At 44.6% G+C, this 20960-nt stretch overlaps 1 protein-coding gene and 1 non-coding gene across 2 annotated transcripts; both read left to right on the top strand.

Annotated features, from left to right (window-relative positions):
• Positions 1 to 1265: 1265 nt before the first annotated feature.
• Positions 1266 to 1372, top strand: LOC122649318. The gene has a single exon (XR_006331277.1). It is a non-coding gene; the product is annotated as a small nucleolar RNA R71 (small nucleolar RNA).
• Positions 1373 to 15887: 14515 nt separating this feature from the next.
• LOC122651085 lies at positions 15888 to 16967 on the top strand. Its single transcript, XM_043844423.1, has one exon. It carries the CDS (start codon positions 15888 to 15890, stop codon positions 16965 to 16967), a length of 1080 nt encoding a protein of 359 aa, XP_043700358.1.
• Positions 16968 to 20960: the final 3993 nt, after the last annotated feature.

Below are 20960 nucleotides of genomic sequence, written 5' to 3'. Positions count from 1 at the left end.
ACCTGGGCTATAGCATCTAACAAAGGGATGTTCACCTGAACCTGTTTAAAGACATCTAGTATTTTCTCCATAAAAGGAGACTTCTTGCTAACCAATCTATTTGGGAATGGGGCAGGTGGAGTACACTCTTTTAGGGGTGGTCTCTTTGACTTTCTTAAAAGAATCATCTTTAGTTTCATCAATCAAATCATCTTGAACTTTTTCAGGTTCATCAGACGAACCTGGAACAGAAGGCACTACAACGGCCTCATCAGTAGGGGGAGAGTCAATGGGAATGTTAGATGGTAAAGACTGAGGGGGTACTAACCTGTTGATACTCATGGCCACTCCGTAAAGCATATACTGCATTAATCTGGCTGAAGGGCCCTAGATGTTGTTGACCTTGTGCAACATTGAGCTGAGGAGCATGGGTTCCTTATTGAGTTAGAGCCTGATGTCTAGGATTCGGCTCTGGCTGGCTAGGCAATTTTCCTTTTTCCCTCTCATGCAAGATTGTGACAAGCTGGGTGAGTTGCTTCTCCACATTATTGTGGCTTGTCATGAGAAGGGCCATGCTTTTCTCTAGCTCACTTGTTCTTGCTGCCTCTCTAGTATTAGTAAACCCAAGGGGTTGCTGATAGGATGCAAGGAGAGGTGGCCTAGCAGAATTCATTTGAGGTCTTAAATGAGGTCTTAAATGAGGACGAGGGGGAAGAGAATGAGGAGCCAAACTTGGGTTTGGTGGTACAAAATTAGGCCTTTGGGGATCAGGCTGGCCTTAATGGTGGAAGTTAGATGGGCCTGCTTGATTCCTTTAGTTCTAGGAGAAATTAGGGTGATTTCTCCATCCTGGATTATAAGTGTTGCTATATGGATTGTTCTGATAAAGAGCACTTAAATTTTCAGTGTTGGAATTACCCACAAAGGTGTTAGGACATTCCTCCATGAGATGACCAGGTGTATGGCACCAACTGCACATGGGGGCCTGGTTGACTTAGTTAACCGGGACAAGCTCTTTAGGAACTATGGCTTCCAACCTTTTGATGAGACTATCTAATTTGGCTTCCTTGGCTAGTACACCCTCAATGAGGTAACCCTTAGTGGTCCTTTCAGCCTCTTTAGTGGACTCCCATTCCCTAGTCTTATCAGCCAAGTTGGTCAAAAACGTCCAAGCCCCATTCTTATCCGTAAAAGATGTAAATCTAGTGGGACGCATAGATTCTAGTAGCTACTTGATCTGAAAGTCAATGCCCTCATAAATGATTTGGCAAAGTTGTCACAAGTCAATTCCATGGTGAGGGCATTCTAACAGAAGATCCTTGAACCTTTCCATAAATCTAGAGAATGACTCATGTGGTTTCTGCCTAAATTGAAGAATGTCACTCTTGAGTTTATTGGTTTTGTGAAGAGGGAAAAATTTTAAGAAGACAATCGAAAAGTGATCCCATGTAGCAAGGAATTAGTCGGCAGACCATAGAGCCACTTCTTGGCTTGATCTTTCAGAGCAAAGGTGATGAACCGAAGTCTAACTACATCATCAGACAAATTTTGTACTTTGATCAGAACACACACCTCCTCAAATTCCCTAAGGAAGAGATAGGCATCTTTATTGGTCATCCCATGGAAATGGGGCAGCATACTAATGAAGTTTGACTTGAGTTCATAATTATTTCTTGTAGTAGTAGGTAGACTGATGTAAGAAGGCTGTGCAGCCCTGGTAGGGTAGAACCTATCCTTAAGAGTCCTAGGCTGAGTTTGGTCGAGCATGGTCAAACTTTGTACTCTTACGAGTCGGTTGGTAGAGTCACGGGTCCATACTTTAGCCACCCAAACCGATTAAGAAGTCTCCATGTTGACTAGGAAAATCACTAAAAACAAGAGGGAACTAAAGACAGTTGGTGCATCTGCCCCTCAAAGATTGAAACAATGATTCCAAAGTTGAAAGGTTGCCATGTAGGTTGACAGCAAGAGAACCCGTATAGTCTTCGCCAGCCACCTACGTGCGACTCCTGGCGGATTTTGATGTAGAGTGGGGGACTACTGTACGTTTTTGTTTCCAAACAAAAGCACTCACAATGTTGTTTTCCTGTTATCAAAGTTGGTCACCTCCAAAAATAAGTCACATGTAATCCAAACCACCCAAACAAATCAAGGGGCAGCGTCATAGATGATGAAATCCCATGAGGTACACCAAGATTGGCTGGATTTGGGCATATGAAATTTTTTGGATTGAGTGCACATTCTTTGAAACAGAAGAGAAACAAGATGACGTTTTTTTTTTATAAAGAAAAGGAAAAAGAAAATAAAACACTTCGATTTACTTAAAAATAAGAAAAATAAAGTGGACAATTATCTCCTCAGCAACGGTGCCAAAAACTTGTTTGAGTTAAAAATAATACCGCAAGCATACGGGTCAATCGTAGCTACGGGTCGAACACGAGGAGATAAGCCACTCTATCTTACTTATTTAAAGTAATGCGAGAGTGAACTAAATTAAGATGATTAAACTAAACTAACAGTCCTAACACATGCATCTAATGATTCCAATGACCTAACCATTCATCATCTAACCTACCAAAATCTAATGCGGAATACGAGATTGACGGATTGAAATTACCAAATCCACACACATACAAAGAACATAAATCCAAGAGCAAAGAGATAAAACCCGAAAATTGCTTGAACCGAACTTGATAAGGCTTCCTCTATCAAACTTGAATTCGCATCTACATCAACCAAATCTGAAAATCAAAATAAAAATCTAACATAAGATATGAGGATGAGAATAATCAAAAATAAAACCCCAACAGAAGTACTTGAAATAAAGAGAATGAGAATGAGAATGAAAGAAATAAAGAGGATGAGAATGAAAGAAAGAAAGAAAAATGGGATTGACTACTCCCTTCTACCAAACTTGCAATTGTTGATGATAATTGTGTTGATTGAGCATTGAATGAATGTTGTTGATGAAGCCTACGTTGCTTGAATTAACTTGCATACCTTCCTTCTCTGAATCTCTAAATTCCTCTCACAATAACTAGAAACCTAGAACTAGAAGGCTTGAATCAAAAACTACACTTAGAGATTGAAGAACTTACAACCAAAATTGAAGAACAATCTTTGAATTAAAATTGCATAAAAGAAATTACAACCATTGAAATAAAAATTCAGAAAAGTAGAACTAGAAAACTAGAAGCCAAAAAAAATATGAAAAAAGACTAGAATTCTCAATACCCTCTAACACCCACACCCCACAAGTATTTATAGGGAGAGGGGAAGGAAGAGAGGGGAGGAGAGAGAGGCCTCCACGCTTTTTGAGTGGGCTCCACCTCTAAAATTCGTTGGATGTGGTGTTGCTCACTCAATCTTTGATTTTTTATCCCTTCTTCCTTTTACATCAAAACTTGATTCCCAAGAAAAAAGAAGAAAATAGAAAGTAAATATACAAGTTCCTAGTTTAATATACCTTCTATTTTTCAATTTGAAAGCTTTCTAATTTGACTCTTGAGCATAGATTCCACTCTCATGTGTTTCCTTTTTCTTGTAGGTGTCTTCTCCAAGTAATGTGAATAAGGCTCCCTCAATCTTTGACTCTTCAACTTCTCAAGTATAAGAGAATATTTCCCATAAAATATCCACCACTTGTTAAATCCCTATAGTGCCCTTGGGAATTCGGTGGAGAGAGAGAGAGAGTGTGTGCCATGTAGTCTTCCTTCTTCAAGAATTCAATTGATGCTCATTCTACCCCTTCAAAAATCGTGGACCATGGGGTCCTCTTCGAAAAACGTGGAGCATAGTGAGCGAGTCCCAAAAAAATGCAGAAAGGGGATCTTTTACATGAGAGAATCTCAACCTTTGATCATGATTATCTTCTTTGATGCCAAACATATCCCTAAGAAATCACAGACTGGCCCAGGCTTGCATTCCAGCTCATTTTTGGCCCATTATTTTTTTCTGGCCCAAAAAAAATAATTGCATGTATGGATATCAAAACTAATGCGTACTTTTAATGCATCACATCCATCTTGCTCAGAATTTAGCCCTCTTCACAGTCATGGAAAGAAACATGGTGACTTTACGTGTAGATTAGGAGGTACAACTCCCGATTGCCCATAATAGCATAAAATGACCTCAAAGTACCTAAAACCTAAAAAACATAGAAAAATACCCGAGTAACTCTGTTCAATGTGGTAAAATGCATGCTTTATGCCCTAAGATTTCACACATAAATGTGCTCATCACTACCATTAAAACGAATGAAGCTTCAAATGTGGATTTGAAATGCAAGCATGCTTCAGTTAATACAACATACCTAAGGCATCTCAGACTAGGTCATATCATTTGGATAGGATTAACATATTAGTTAAGGATGGACCATTAGAAAGTATAAATTTCGAACCTTATCCAACTTATGAATCATGCCTACAAGGTAAGAAGATCAAAAAAATCCTTTCCCAATGATGGTAGGAGAACTAATAGTGTGTTAAAATTAATACATACTAATGTATGCGGACCCATCAACATTCAATCAAGATACGGTTATGAATATTTTGTTTTTATCGATGACTACTCAAGATATGGTTACATATACCTAATGCGTAAGAAATCAGAAACCTTGAAAATTTCAAAGAGTTCCAAACTGAAGTAGAAAAGCAACTTGATTCTTGGATCAAGGGTCTTCGATTTGATCAAGGAGGGACTATTTATCAAATGAGTTCAAAGAATATCTCACAAATCCAAGGACACCATAATAAAATGGTGTCTCAAAAAGACGTAACAGGACTTTGTTAGACATGATCAGGACTATGCTCACTTTTAGTTAACTACCTTTATCTTTTTGGGTTTTTCCCTAGATCTAGCGATCTATATCCTTAATAGGACTCGTACTAAAACCATACCCAAAACCCCTTATGAGTGGTGGTATGGGTGAAATCCTAGTGTTCAACATTTTAGGATTTGGGGTTGTGTTGCGCGTGTTCGCAAACAATAGATGGATAAGTTGGAATCATGAACCAGTAGATGTTGTTTCTTGGGATATCCCAAAGGAACCATTGGTTTTTATTTCTGTGATCCCAGTGAACAAAGGGTCATACTAGTAAACATGTAACTTTCCTTATAGAGCATCTTATCTCCAAAAGATCTGATCCAGTGGTCATAAAAGACCTTACTAGTGACCAAGAGCCATTAGTTCCTACTGATAATCTTATACCTACACCCATTGTTGATTCCACACCTTCAGAGCCTAGACATAGTGAGCGGATTCACAAACCACCCACTAGGTTGACTCTTCTTATAGAAGAAGACAAAGTGGAAGAGTTCCACCTAGTTTCTAATGATTCGAATTTAGATCTGAATACTTATAATGAAGCTTTGAAGGACGTAGATGTCGCTAAATAGATAAAAGTTATGCGCTTTGAATTGGACTTAATATATTCCAACAACATGTGGACTCTAGTTGATCTACCACAAGGTGTTAAGCACATTGGATGTAAGTGGATCTTTAAGAGAAAAAAAGGCATTGATGAAAAAGTTGAGAGATTCAAAGCAAGACTAGTAGCTAAAGGTTACCCAGGTGATGTCGACCTTGGTGCTGGTGGCATCAAGACTATCGTCGGCTCCGAAGCTCCAGCCGCCGTTCAATCTTCACCATCCCTCTCCTATCACAGGACGAAGCTCCACTCGCCGATCCAACAGATCCTTGTAGATCTATTCGAAAGTAGGCTATGGCATCATATCTGGTGGCCTTCTTGTCGTCAGTCGAAGCTCCACTCTTCGATCCAGTGGACCTTTGTTGATTCGACAAGTCTGTTTGAAAGTAGACTCTGGCAGCGTGTCGGCACGTGTGGGAAGTTCGACATTAGATTGTTGGACATGTATGGGGCCCCCTCTATTGGCACACATATGTATGCACTCAATTTTAGTTGTGTCTATAGCTTTTTATATAGGAAAGTGGCTATGACCCATCCCTAGTCTAGATGACCCAATCAATGGCATGTGAGACACACCCAAGAGGAAGGGGTGGACTACGATGAAACCTTTTCACCAATAGTACTGATGCAATCCATTAGGATTTTGTTAGCTATTACTATACACCTTGACTATGAGATCTGACAGATGGATGTGCAAACTGCATTCCCCAATGGATTTCTTGAAGAATAAATCTACATGCATCAGCCAGAAGGGTTCACTACCATTGGTGAAGAGAGCAAAGTGTGTAAGTTACTTAGATCCATATATGGACTAAAACAAGCATCCAGGATTTGGACCATCTGGTTTGGTTAAGTAGTCAAATCGTTTAGTTTTAATCAAAACATGGATGAACCATGTGTCTACAAGAAGGTCAGTGAGAGTATAGTATTTTTCTTGTATTGTACGTAGATGACATACTGCTAAATGGGGAACAATGTGTGAATTTTATCATCTGTAAAGATGTGACTGTCCACAACTTTTTCAATAAAAGATCTAGGTGAAGCCAACTACATCCTAGGAATCAAGCTTGTGAGAGATTGCCAGAGAAGGATGTTAGGTTATCACAATCCACTTACAGAGATAGATTCTAGCTAGGTTTAACATGAAGAATTCTAAGAAAGCAAACGTTCCTTTCAAAAATGGATTTAGTTTATCTAAATCCCAATGCTCTCATTCTCAAGAGGACATTGAAGAAATGAAGAGAATTTCCTATGCCTCTGCAATCAAAAATCTCATGTATGCCATGTTATGTAGTAGACCAAATATCTGCTATTTAATAGGGATTGTTAGTCGGTATCAATCCAACCCTGGATGTGAGCATTGGACTGTTATAAAAAATATCCTCAAGTATTTTTGAAATACTAGGGATTATTCTTAGTCTATGGCGCTGATCATATATAGTGGTGGGGTATACAGATTCAGATTTTCAAACTAATAAGGGTGACCGAAAATCTACTTTCGGTATGATATTTATGTTGGGAGGAGGAACAATTATTTAGAGGAGCACAAAGCTATATCTATAACTGATTCTACCATTAAGGTTGAATATATTGTAGCCAATGAAGAAGCCAACGAGAGCGTTCGGTTGAGGAAATTTTTGAGTGACCTGAGTGTTGTTCCTGATCTTGTAAATAGCCTATACTTTTATATTGTGATAACAAGGGGGCTATTGCACAAGAAAAAGAGCTTAGGACCCATTAAAGAAACAAACATGTGTAGCGGGAGTACCATCTGATTAAAGAGATCATCCAGAATGGTGACGTTATTGTAATGAAGGTAGACTTAACAAACAATGTGTCTAATCCCATGAAAAGGGCTTTGTCACCTATAGTGTTTAAGAAACATGTAGAAAGTATATGTGTAAAGCATATGAGAAATTGGTATTGATATACAAGTGGGAGATTGTTGGAGTATGTCCATCAAACCCGAATTTTATTTAAATAAATTATTTTATTTTATTTTATGCATGAATCTTTTATGGGCTCATAAGATTGTTCCATAGGTTTTCACCCAAAACAGTTCTCGACTAGGGATAGGACCGGACATCCTGTTCATATGGTCATTACATTGTATGCCACTAGAAATGATGATTTTAGGGCATAAATATAATTACACATCATGTATGTGTATAGAAAAGAAACTGGTACAATTCTCACACATATTACTACCTGTTATGTTAGGATGAGATGCGTACCCATCACCAGTTAACCCTTTGACTTGAGAATCCTTATCGTTACGGTGTTACATTATAGGTTTTGGTACACCAATAGTTGATGTCATGTGGACTATATATCGGTGTATTGGATTCGTGATTATGCATCGTAAAGGAAAGGGATGCTCAACATAGAATCCACAACCCTTGATTGGGGAATATCAAGAAGAGAGAAAGTCTATGATCAATCAGATTAGAATCTGGATCCAATGGCATTTTTGTAAATTATTTACAAAATTTATTTTCTTACTATCAAATATATTATTATATTATTTCAATGATGTTTGATCACGTTTTTTGGCATCCGATTGTGATCATAGAATCTTTTATGAGAGCTGTACAATGAATTGGGGTTTGTCAATATTTAATTACCTACTCTATAGTTCATCATGAGATATTGTTTAGTGAATGGTCTTATATGCAAATTAAAGAGTTTAAATATACATTACATTTATTGGGAAAATAAATAGGTTGATTATTTACGTAATGATAGTGATTTTAATTGATAAAATAATCAACTATAATATAAGAGATATCAAAATCCCTTTTAAATTCTACCTCTTCCCACTTTGGAAGCAAGATGGGTTGCAAGTCAAGTAACGTCATCAACAAGTCTTACAATCAGTTTATGAAACTGAATATTGAGATTCACCTCACCTTTAATAGGTTGGGGACTATAAAAATGACACAGAGAGGAATCAGTGCTGGCTGAAATCTACTGTGCTCCCCCTCCCTTGGCCGAACGTGTGATTAGGGTTTTGGAACCCTAGTTCATTGGTGATAGTTTTTGATTACTTGCATCGAATTAAAGAATCAAGAGTTGATCATCATCAATTCCCATCGTTGCTCAAGTGAGGAAGAACTATCATCTGGAGGAACTACAATTGCGGTTCTAAGGTTACCTATTGTTTCCCGTTTCAATTTGTTATGGGATGTTGACTCAAACTTGAATGCAAAGGTTCTATACCCGATCTGAATCCGTTGCTCTATTGGGTCACCGATTCCAACAAGAGCAGCCATGCCAGTGCTCTGCCTATGGATCCATAGTCGGTAGTGTAGCGGCATAGATTGTCTTAGATACCACCTTCTTTTTCCTCAAGCTCCTTTTTCCTCTCTACTCCTCTCCAGTTGAACTTCGTAATCTCAGAAAATGGGCTGAAATCACATTATATTAACGAACAAAAAGAACCACAAAATCTCTCTCGCTCTCTCAATAATTTTTTTGGAGCTCACTAGCAGGTCAAAAGTGGCATTTTTATTTTATTACTCCTCTTAAACTAAAAATATAGGATCCCATCCCTGTTATCTTCAGCTTCCATGACAGCCATAGAAAAACTTCTACCAGATTTGAATTTGGTTGCAATAAAAGATCCCTCAAAACCCATGTTGAGTAATTTTCTTTTTATTTAACATGTGATTGGATTCTGGCATCAAAGAGTTCTATGTTTGACATAGGGCCAATAAATAGCATATGATGCCAATCTAGGGGCATATTATCCAGCCAAGGTTTGGTCTGGGTGACTGGGCCATCTACCCAAATCCCTCTAGTCCACATAGCTCAAAATGTTAGGTTGTTGGGTAAAATGGTGCTACTCCTGTATGACATGGACACACCCCATCTAAGCATGCTCCACCCAAGGTACTAAAAATTGAAACTCAACCTTGGGAAAAACCGAGATCTCAGTCGAGATTTCAAGATCTCGGTCGAGTTGGTGCATTTTTTTTCTAACTCGAAACCTGGTTACGGTGGGTTTTAGACCTAGTTTGGGTCTTAAACTTGGTACTTAGCCTATTTGAAGCCATTTAAACACAATGACACTATCAGATTTTGCAAAAACAAAGTTCAAATAGGAGTTTCACTTCGGACCCTAGGTTAGTAGGTACAACATACTAAAATACCCTACTTAATTTAGTAATAGAAAGCAAGCAACACATTCAGTTAATGTAAAACAACTGCAATACGCATTAGAAATGTTAAAGTGATACATCAAATTGTTTAACAATTTTTACAACTATCATCACATAAAATTCCCTTGAATCATACATTCAGTCCCCACTAATGCCACATAGTCTTCCGATGACATATGCTGTAATGTTGCACATAGTTTTCCACAGCAATCATATAAGAGTACGTGAGGCATGAGAAAAGAGCTTCTGGACAGAACTTGATCGAGAAATCTTGAGTTTTGTCCAGTTAAAACACTTTTAAAGGAGTAGATGGGTCGAGATCTGGGTCCACCCGAGATCTCGAGTTACCCAAACCAAAAAAATGCACTTTTGAAACTTGTATATCGATTCGTCTCGACCTCCTAGAAAACCGAGATCTTACGAGTTTTAGTACCTTGGTTCCACCACATAGGATGAAAATCCAAATCCAAATGCCTTGTGTATTTCATCAAGAGGCCATGTTGATTTAGGAGATTGATTTTTTCTTTTTTTTTGAAAGATTTAGGAGTTTGGTCCATCATCATACATTCATGTTCTCTCTGGCCTGATCTTAAATAAATTAGAGGTTTGTGCCTTGATAGGTCAAGAGATCTCTCCTTACAAGAACAAGTTAAAGAGTAAGCGAGGAACAAGCTGGGGCCACAAAGGCCATACGCGAACCAACGACCTCACTAAGAGCAAGAACAGCCGAACGGCATACATCGCGGGGCACAGTATGAGAGCGCGGCTCATGCCATCGCAGGAGGTCGCTATGTCACCACCCAAAGGACAACGACTTGGCCCGTGCCATGAAGGGGCGACCTCAATACTTCACCTAACTAACTCAAAACTTGCCACTAACCAACATGGCCTGAGATTATCACCCGTACGATGCCTAATCAGGCGCCAAGGGAATCATAGGATGAACGTTATCCCTGAAATCACTCCTAAACACTCTCACTCCACTCTGATAACCCAGCTTTCCTATTAGGGCACGAGTCTGCCCATCATCCACCATAAATAAGGGAGGTAACATCCTTCTACGATCATCTGAATTCCATTATTCTCATCTATTGCAAGGATTCTAACTTAGGCATCGGAGTGGAATCGTCGGCACAGCCCGGTCCTCTCTGCTAATCTCATTTTGCAGGCACAAGACGCTCTGATACAATTTCCTGATGCAATAGATTGGCATCGTTTGGGAAAAAATGACAATCGCAAAGCCTCCAAAACTCTACAATATCACCAAAGATCATGGTAGGTGAACAGAACGTGGTTCCCAACAACCCGAAGGTCCCTCAGGCTATAGAAAACCTAGCAGTCCGCTGGGCGATGAGAAACACCCGAGGAGGAGGGTAGGCTGGGAAGCAAACCCTACGATGAACGGCTGCAGCACCGACCGGATCCCAGTTACCAGCGGTCGTAGTAGGCACGACAGGGTCCCAGCCATTGATAGCAAGAGCGGTTGGACTGAGTACAGTTTCAGAAGGGGGGCAAGCCAGCCAAAGCCCAAGGGCTCTACCACCCCCACCTCCATTGCCAGAAGGATTCGTCCTGGTGACCCTGAATCCAGATGCGCCGGCTATAGTAGGTCAAATACATGACCTGCAACGACAAGTCCTTCAGCAGAACAAGTTCCTTAGAGAGGTGGTCAGAGAACTGTAGGCCGTGAGAGCGGCCAACCTTGCGTCTGCTGCACCACCAAACTTACCCCCGGCACCGGTCCTCCCAAGACCAGTAAGAGAAGATCCGAGGCCCCCGAGAGAAGAGGCACGAGGGACCGGAAGCAGGGTAGGGTCGTCTCACCCATCCCGAAGGAATCCACCCCCATCGGTGATCGTTCACACTGGAAACCTACCCACGACGAACGACCCTTCTCGCATGGTAGAGCAATCAGTGTCTACCCATTGGGGGACCCATGGTAGAACTGAACAGAGCCGTACCAAGGACTCTGGCTTGCGAACTGAATGGGTCAGCCAGCAAAGATCAGTCAGACAAGACCTTCGGCATGACTTAAATGTGTGTCGGGCACGCGCTGAGCCCATAGCTAACCAGGTCGTTGAGAGCGAGCTTGACCGTAAGCTCAGAGAAATCAACACCAAGTTAGAGGCCCTGGAGAAGGGAAACGTCCTCGAGGAGAGTTTCAGGCCTGGCCAGCACCCCTTCACCGCCGAGATCATGAGAGCTGAACTTCCTCAAGGCTTCAAACCTCTCACCTCTGAGGCCTATGACGAGAAGAGCAACCCAAACGATCACATCAGCTACTTCAACGCGATGATGACGGTGTATGGCGGATCTGACATCGTATCATGTGGTTCTTTCCCGACCTCACTAAAGGGACTGGTGGCACTTTGGTTCGCCAAACTAAAGCCCAACTCCATCAGAAGCTTCACGGAGCTAGCCAAGGCATTTGTGAGTCGCTTCTAGAGTAGTGTCAAACAGAAGAAGACCGCTGCCAACCTACTGGCGGTGAAATAATGACCCGATGAGTCCATAAGGGACTACATCACACGCTTCAACAGAGAGGCTCTGGAGATCAAGAACCTGGACGATGCCATGGCCTTCAATGCCCTGCACAACGGGGTAACCAACCACTACCTAGTGAAGTCGCTCGCCTTCGACCTGGTCACCACCATGCCCCAACTACTCGATCGGTGTTACCAATATGCCAACATGTTTGATATCATGAAGGCACGTAGGACGGCCGACCCCAAAGTCGTAGAAAAGAAAAGGGTGAGCCAGAATGAAGCAAGGAAAGAAGCCAAGAAGCTGAGATCAGATTAGTATTCAGACCGGGGTCAGAGCCCAGATTATACACCCATGAACACCTCCAGGACTAAGATCCTGATGGAAGTTTACGATCGCAGCTTGTTGCAGTGGCCCAGGCCGATGTTCTCAAAGCCCGAGGACAGGAATAAGAAGAAATACTCCAAGTTCCACAGGGACGTCGGCTACGACACAGAGGGCTATAGGCAATTGAAGAGAGAGAGATCGAGGACGTGATTCAAAAGGGCCATCTGAGGTGCTATGTCAAGGGGGATGGAAAGGATATTTCCCGAGGTCACGAAGCCATAAGGGACGACCCCAAGAAGGATGATCGACCTAGAGAAAGAGACGATCGAGATCACCGAGAAGATAGGCGAGATGACCGCAGAGAGGTCAGAAGGACTGACACCAAGGTAAATGCCTCCACAGTACTAGCTATCCTCAGTATCCTTGGAGGCCCGGGGCAGGAGTCATCCCAAAAGGCGAAGGCACAAGCGCGGTTCATTGCAGTGGCGGAAGTGCCCGAGAAGAGAGCACGAACTGAGCCAGTGATCATGTTCTTTGATGAAGACATAGAGGGGATAAGCTGGCCACACGACGACGTCGTCGTGGTTTAGGCAATCATGGCCAACTGACCCGTGCACAGGATCTTGGTGGACACGGGGGCGTCGGTCGCCATGCTATCATATGATGCCTATTTGTAGTTTGGGTTCGAGCTTGGCACGCTGAAGCCTGAGACCGCGCCATTGTAAGGGTGTTAAACGATTCGATTTCGGTTAAATAGTTCAGTTCAGTTCGGTTTTGATTGCTTAAGGGTAGAAACCGTAACCAGACCGTTTAACTAAACAGTCTGATAATCAAAACCTAGACCGTTTAGTAAATGGTTTCAGTTAAACGGTTTTTAAATGGCTTCGGTTAAATGGTTCTATACGGTTTTACACGGTTTTGGTTATACGGTTCTATACACATTTGCTACTCTATTTACTAATACTAGTTATTAGTTAATAGTTATTACTTATTACTTACTAAGTTATTAGTTTTTTTTTTTTTTTGAGAAAGGAAATCATTTATGAAGAAACGTGACTACTTAGTAGTTGCTACTTGCTAGGTTTTGATTTTTTGTTTATCAAAAAACAAAAGTTGTTAGGTTTTTAAACAGTTAGACGGTTTGGTTATAATCGGTTTTAATTGGATTATACGGTTTGAAACAGTTGGATTAATCGGTCTAAACCAAACCAAACCGATTAAATAAACGATGTCATTTCTAAAACCATAACCGGACCATTTAACTAAACGGTCTATCGATTTCGGTTTAAATAGTTCGGTTTGATTTTGGTAAACGGTTTCGGTTTGGTTTTGACACCCTTACGCCATTGTACGGGTTCTCAGGAGTACCCGCCCCGATCGAGGGGCCGATGGAACTCCTAATGACAGTGGGGACCGCCCTCTGTCAAAAAACCATAAAGGTAAACTTTATGGTCGTTCAGGTCGTGACTGCCTACAATGTTATCCTTGGTAGGCCAAGCCTGAACAAGCTGGGAATTGTGGTCTCCACCAAGCACCTAAAAGTCAAGTTCTCCACCCCTAACGGCATAGGGGAATGCCGAACCGAGTAAAAAAAGGCTCAAGAATGCCACGCTGCCTTTTTAAGGCAGATCAAGGGCAACTGCAGGGGGACAGTCTTCGCAGTAGAAGTTATCGACAACCGTGAGGACGATCAGCGCTATCAACAAGGCGAACTAGTCAAAGAGCTCGTTGAGATCGTGATTGATGACCAACACCCCGCGAAGATCGTGAAGATGGAGGCCCTGCTAAAGGAGGAAGAGGCAAAAGAGCTCGCGTCGTTCCTCTTAAAGAACGCTAACTTGTTTACCTGGACTACCGCGGATATGCCAGGCATCCCACACCACATTGCAGAGCACACCCTGCACGTGGACCCAGCTAAAAAACTGGTCCAATAGAAGAGAAGAAGCTTCGCCCCGGAGCTGCAGACCGCAATGAAGGAAGAAATAGAAAGGTTGAAAGCCTTAGGCTTTATTAGGGAGGAGCAGTTCCCTACATAGCTAGCCAATGTGGTGATGGTGCCAAAGCCTAATGGAAAATGGAGGATGTGTGTAGACTACACCGACCTCAACAAGGCTTGCCCAAAGGACAAGTACCCTCTCCCCAGAATAGACCTCCTGATAGACACAACCGCCAGACATGAAAGGTTAAGTTTCATGGATGTGTACTCGGGGTACAACCCGATCCTGATGAAAGAAGGGGACGAGAAGTACACAACGTTTCGCTCAGACCAGGAGAACTTCTGCTACTTGGTTATGCCTTTCGGCTTAAAGAATGTGGGGGTGACCTATCAGCGGATGGTCAACAAAATGTTCAAGGCCCAGATCGGCAGGAATATGGAGGTGTACGTGGATGATATGCTAGTCAAAAGCATACGAGCCGAGGACCACTTGGCCAACCTTGACGAGGTGTTCCAGGTGTTGTGCGCTCACCAAATGAAGCTGAACCCATCCAAGTGCGCCTTCGGGGTAAGCTCTAGAAAATTCCTTGGATACATGGTGTCCCAAAGGGGGATTGAGGCTAACCCAGCCAAGATACAAGCCATCCAGGAGATGAGCCCCCCCAGGACGGTTTGCGAGGTACAGAGACTGAATGGGAGAATAGCTACACTCGCCAGATTCGTATTGCGATCTGGGGACAAATGTTTGCCCTTCTTCAAGACCCTAAACAGCTTAAAAGAAGTGAAGGGCATTACATGGACCGAGGACTGTCAAAGAGTCTTCGAGGATCTGAAGAAGTACTTGGCCAACCCACCTCTGTTGGCACAACCTGACCCCAAAGGAGAGTTGTTGGTGTACTTAGTGACGTCGCCAGTGGCAGTGAGCGCTACCCTGGTAAAAGAAGAAAGTGGGGTACAGGAGCCAGTGTACTTAGTCAGCCACGTGCTACTAGAGGTAGAGAGCAGCTACCCAAGGATCGAGAAGCTCGCGTTTGCGCTAGTCAAGGCTGTAAGGAAATTGAGACCATACTTCCAAGCCTACCCCCAATATCAGTCATGACTGATCAGCCATTAAAGAAAGTGCTCCACAAGCCTAATGTGTCAGGAAGGCTAATAGCATGGGCAGTAGAGCTGAGAGAGTATCAAATCGAGTACAAGCTGAGGACAACCATAAAAGGCCAAGCCCTGGCTGACTACATGGTCGAATGCACTCAGGGTGAGAACGAGCTAGAGCAAGAGGGCCAGATGGAAAAGGAGATTGGTCCAGAAGCATATTGGACCATATTCGTGGATGGGTCGAGTAACGCAGAAGGTAGCGGAGCAGGCTTTATTTTGACCAACCCGGAAGGCTTCAAGATACAGTTCGCGCTCCGATTTGGATTCCCAGCATCCAATAACGAAGCAGAATATGAGGCACTGATAGCGGGCCTTAAAATAGCCAAGGCCATTCAAGTCAAGAGATTAGCAGCACGAGGCGATTCATAGCTGGTCGTGAATCAAGTAAACAGGGACTATGAGGCCAAGGACGACCACATGGCGGCGTACCTTGCCATAGCCAAGGAGCTGGTCAGCTCATTTTATGTGTTCGAGATGCAGAGAGTATCAAGGAACGAAAATGAAAAAGCTGACGTGCTCTCGCGCCTCTCCACTGAGGCATTAGCTCGCTTGGACGGTTCGGTGTATATAAAAAATTTAGCCGAGCCCTCCCACCAAGTTAAAGAGGTCGTGTCAATAGAGATGGAGCCAAGTTGGATGGACCCAATCGTCGCCTACCTAAGGGACGACATCTTGCCCGAGGATAGGGTCGAGGCACGCAAGGTGCGAGGACACACAGCGAGATACACTCTGGTGGAGGGAGAACTATATAAAAGGTCGGTGTCCTCCCCTTTATTGAGATGCCTAACCCCAAGTCGTGCCCTATATACTCTAGCAGAAGTGCACAAGGGGATATGTGGTAGTCACATGGGAGGTCGCCATCTAGCGTACAAGGTGCTTCAGCTAGGCTTCTACTGGCCAAACATGCAAAAGCAAGCCATCCAGTACGTGAAAACATGCGAGCAGTGCCAAAAATTTGCATCCATTCCATGCCAACCGGCCACCGAGCTGGCCTCAGTACTTAGCCCCATTCCATTCGCTATGTGGGGAATGGACGTATTGGGCAACTTCACCCCAGCCTCAGGAGGAAGAAAGTACCTCGTTGTCGCGGTGGATTACTTCACCAAGTGGGTAGAAGCAGAGCCACTGGCAAGAATTACGCGACAACAAATGGAGAAATCGGTGTCCTACCCTCAGGCAAATGGCCAAGCAGAGGTCACCAACCATACCCTACTGGCTGGGATAAAAAGAAGGCTGACTGAAGCAAAGGCAAGGTGGGTAGACGAGTTACCAAGCGTTTTATGGTCTTATCAAACTACAGTTCGAACGCCCACGGGGGAGAGCCCATTTCGGCTGACCTATGGGACTGAAGCACTGGCCCCAGTGGAAATACTAGCGGGCTCATTAAGGAGCCTCAGCTTTAACGAAAGGATATACCAGGATGGGTTGAGAGCCAACCTAGACTTCCTGGACGAGATCAGAGAGGATGCTCTACTAAGGAACGTAGCCTACCAATAAAGGACGGCTCGCTAGTACAACTCTAAAGTAAAAGAAAGGGTATTCAAGGTTGGAGACTTGGTGCTGTGCAAAGTGAGCGCCTCCTAACCTCAACATCAAGGGAAGCTGGACACGAAATGGGAAGGACCCTACATGGTCTCCATGCAGATAAGGCCAGGCACATACCGCTTGAAGACCCCGGGAGGCAACAAGATACCGTAACCCTGGAACTCAGAGAATTTGAAAAAATTTTACCAGTAAAACCGCTATAAGAATTGTTCGCGTTAATGAAATTTAGTTCATGTGAATAGAATTTACAATTCTATGCCTCTTCAATTGAATGGAAGCTCTAAAAGACCAGCCCAATGGGTTGGCACAAAAGACCGACCTCTAAGATCGGCACAAAAGACTGACCTCAAGAGTTGGCATAAAAGACCAGTCCATGGGACTGGCATAAAGCCCGACCTCTAAGGTCAGCATTAAAGACCAACCTCAAGGGTTTGCATGAAAGACCAGTCCTTGAGACTGGTGTAAAGCCCGACCTCTAAGGTCGGCACCAAAGACCAATCTCAAGGGTTGGCACGAAAGACCAGTTCATGTGGCTGGCCTAAAGACCGACCTCTAAGGTCGGCACTGAAACATTGGGGACTAGCGACAAGTTTGTCCTCTAAGGAAAGCGATCTACAGAGTTCGAGAAATAAAGAAAAGTGCTCAAGTATTGGGGAAAATATTCTTCATTAATGAAGGGCTGATATTTACATTTAAAAAAAAAAAAAAAAAAAGAGAAAAAGGATAGCCAGTACCAAAAAAAAAAAGTACATAGTCTTCAACTTTGGGCTGGCGGAGGGTCTGAAGCAACGGCCACGTCGGCCAGGAGAGCTAGATTGAGAGCTGGAGGATCAGCCAGGACAGGAAGGTCGCTTGGAGCTGCAGGATCCTCGAGGGCAGGAGATGCCACGTCAGTAGGGCTAGGAGACTCTGGCATAGGAGGAGCATAATACTTGAAGTTGGAGAAGTCGTAGGCAGGGTTCCCCTGGAGGATGAAGCGAACGGTGTCGCCCACGCCCACCTTATAGCCCTCCTCGACTCTCTCACTGATGAAAGTATGCAACTCCTTTGAGACCTTGAACGCCTTGATCGCCCGCTCAATGGCTCTCACCTCATTGGCCTTCAGGTCAACCACGTCCTTCTGAAAGGCCACGACCTTCCTCTTCTCTAAGGCGAGTTCCTACTCCAGCTCGTCCTTGCGCTCCGTCAAGATCTTGACGTTCTCCTTTTGGTCTTTGGCCTTGGACTCAAGCTCCGAGATCCTCGTCCCGGCGTCCAGAGCCTGCTCCTCCATGACCTTCCTCTTCTTCTTCTCTTCCTCGTACACTTTGACGAGGGCCTCCATTCGCTGCCTGATCTCGCTCGCCTTATGGGCGACCTGAAAAGATAGCATCATGTCAGAAAATGCCTGAATTACAGAAAGAATGAAAAAGGCGCAATGAGAATCGAAAGTTACCTTGGTGAAGTCCGTGGCAAACGAGTTCACCAGCTCATCGTACGAGAGTTCGCGGACAGCGGTTAGGTCCAGGGGGAGGCCATAGTCCATCATTTCCCTAGCCACCTAGGGGTGGGCCACCTTCGAAGATGTTCCACCTGAAGTTGAGCCGGCGTCTCCCCTTCCCAGGGGCCTGGGTCGAGCTTCCATCAGCACCCCCTGGGTAGTGTCCAGGGGGGCTTTCTCAGTAGCGCCCTTCTCCAGGGCAGTCCTCCTGACGGGCGACTCGAGGTCAACCACATCGTCCTGAGGCCTCTTATCCTTCGACGGGACCTTCGGTGGCAGAGTTGAGGGGAGCACATCCTTCCCCTTCGAAGGGGCTTTGGTAGACCCCCCAATAACAATCCCTTGGATGCGCTGGGCTTGTAGCACAAGCACCTTCTTCTTGTCCTCCGCCGCACTGGAGCGGAGCGACCTCGGGTTTACCTTGAAGTTCACTGGAAAACAAAGAAAACACAAGTTAGGAGATCGGCTCGTGAAAGCGTATAAGGAAAGAAAAATTAAAACTAAAGGCAAGGACACTCACCCCGAGCAGAGCTCAGCCCGTGCTTGACCAACAGATCCTCGTTCTTCAACTTGTGCACGTTGAAGGCCTTGCCCTGCATGCACAAGCTGAGAGAATCCTGGTCGTACTGGCTCAGCATGGGTACGGCATTCATGATCCTCAACCGGACCTTCTCCCACTCTGCCTTAAAGGGGTCGCCAGGAATGCTCGCATAGAAGAAGTGATCCTTCCATTTCTTCGCAGACTGGGGCATGTGGCTTATGAAGTGCACGGCCTTCAACGACCCCCTCATGCCGCTCAAGGCCAAGTAGAACCACTTGTCCGTAGTCTTCTTCAACATAAAGAAAAAAGCAAAGAGGGCCATGACGGCCTGCGATCAAGCTGGGCGAAGAACATGTAGAAGCCAAAGAGCTGCATCCAGGAGTTCGCTACTAGCTTACCCGGAGAAAGGGTGTAGTGGCGAAGGACATCCACCACGAATTGGTGAATGGGCAAACGGAGGCCGCTCTGGAATGCGACCTCATATAGACACACTATCCCAGGGCGTAAAGTATTCGCCCTCTCCTCTGGGGTTGGCACCCAGGTGTGCACCTCCTTGGGGAACCCGTAATGGTCCCTTAGAGCAATCAGAGAGCGCTCGATCAGAGTGCTCTCATAGGTCTCCACCCCTGTGGTGCCCTCCTCAGAGGCCTCAGAGGTGGAACCCTCTACTTCCTCCTCGTCGTGAGCCTCACTGCCCTCAGCAGTTCACTCCTCCATGGCTACAGCAAGGGTCAGAGTGCCCAAACTAGGGTGAGTGGACGAAGAACGGGCCAAATGGCCATATTTGGCAGTGACTGAATTTCTTTGACCCGAAGAGCGTAGACCGCTCTTCCTGGGTCCTCTCAGAACTGACCTCGGGGTCAAAACCCCCACTCATGCCAGCAACTTTGTCGGAGACCCTGTCAGGCTCTGCCTGAGAAGAAGAAGAAAACATGGTTGCATAAAGCTTACTGGCTAGAAAGTTTGCGAGAGGAAAGATGAAGTTCGTGCACGAAGGACGAAGCTTAGACAGGGCGAGCAGCACGAGCGCACCAGAACAGGATTCGCTAAAGGCGCTGGCAAATGACCGATGAAAATGTCAGGGCACTAGAGTAAGGAGCAGCAGCAAGAAGACAAGAGAAAACAAAAGTCTAAAAATCGCAAAGTAGCAGTAAGAAGTGCAATGGGGCAGAAAGCCCTAATTTATAGGCCAAGAGATGAAGAAGAACCATCCAGATCCAACGGTCAAGGGCAAAAGCCATCGAAGGGCCGAGGATGAACAACGTTGGGCATACCCGAGGCGTCATAAAGACTCCCAACACGTGTCCCACCACCAATGGGCACCTCGCCGCGACAGAGATCAAGCGGCCGTAGATCAAGCCTAGACCTCATAATACCTACGGCCACGTGGCCAGCAGCGTGTGGGACATCAAACGTCGCCAAGTCGAAATGACGAGGGTTCGGATCGAGGTGCCATTATGACCTAAGCCACACGTCAGCCGACGACTGGAACGTCAAGTCACATCCAGCTATCAAAACGTCATGTTTGCACGCGCAAGAGCAGACGCCAGAGAATTCAAAATCGATTCAACTCCCCTGGGCGTAGAACGCCCAAGGGAGTAGGGGGCTCGTGATAGGTCAGGAGATCTCTCCTTACGAGAATGAGCTGAGGAGTACGCGAGGAACGAGCTGGGGCCACAAAGGCCAGAAGTAAACCGACGAGCTCACCAAGAGCGAGAACAGCCGAATGGCATACATCGCGGGGTACGAGAGCGCGACTTGTGCCATCGCAGGAGGCCACTGTGTCACCACCCAAAGGACGGCGACCTGGCCCATGCCATGAAGGGGCGACCTCAATACTTCGCCTAACTAACTCAAAACTTGCCACTAACCAACGTGGTCCAAGATTATCGCCTGTACGATGCCTAATCAGGCGCCAAGGGAA

This window comes from Telopea speciosissima, chromosome 1 (genome assembly GCF_018873765.1).
Source record: "Telopea speciosissima isolate NSW1024214 ecotype Mountain lineage chromosome 1, Tspe_v1, whole genome shotgun sequence".
NCBI classification, from domain to species: domain Eukaryota; kingdom Viridiplantae; phylum Streptophyta; class Magnoliopsida; order Proteales; family Proteaceae; genus Telopea; species Telopea speciosissima.
Note: the sequence above shows the minus strand (reverse complement) of the source record. Positions and strands in the feature narration are given on the sequence as shown.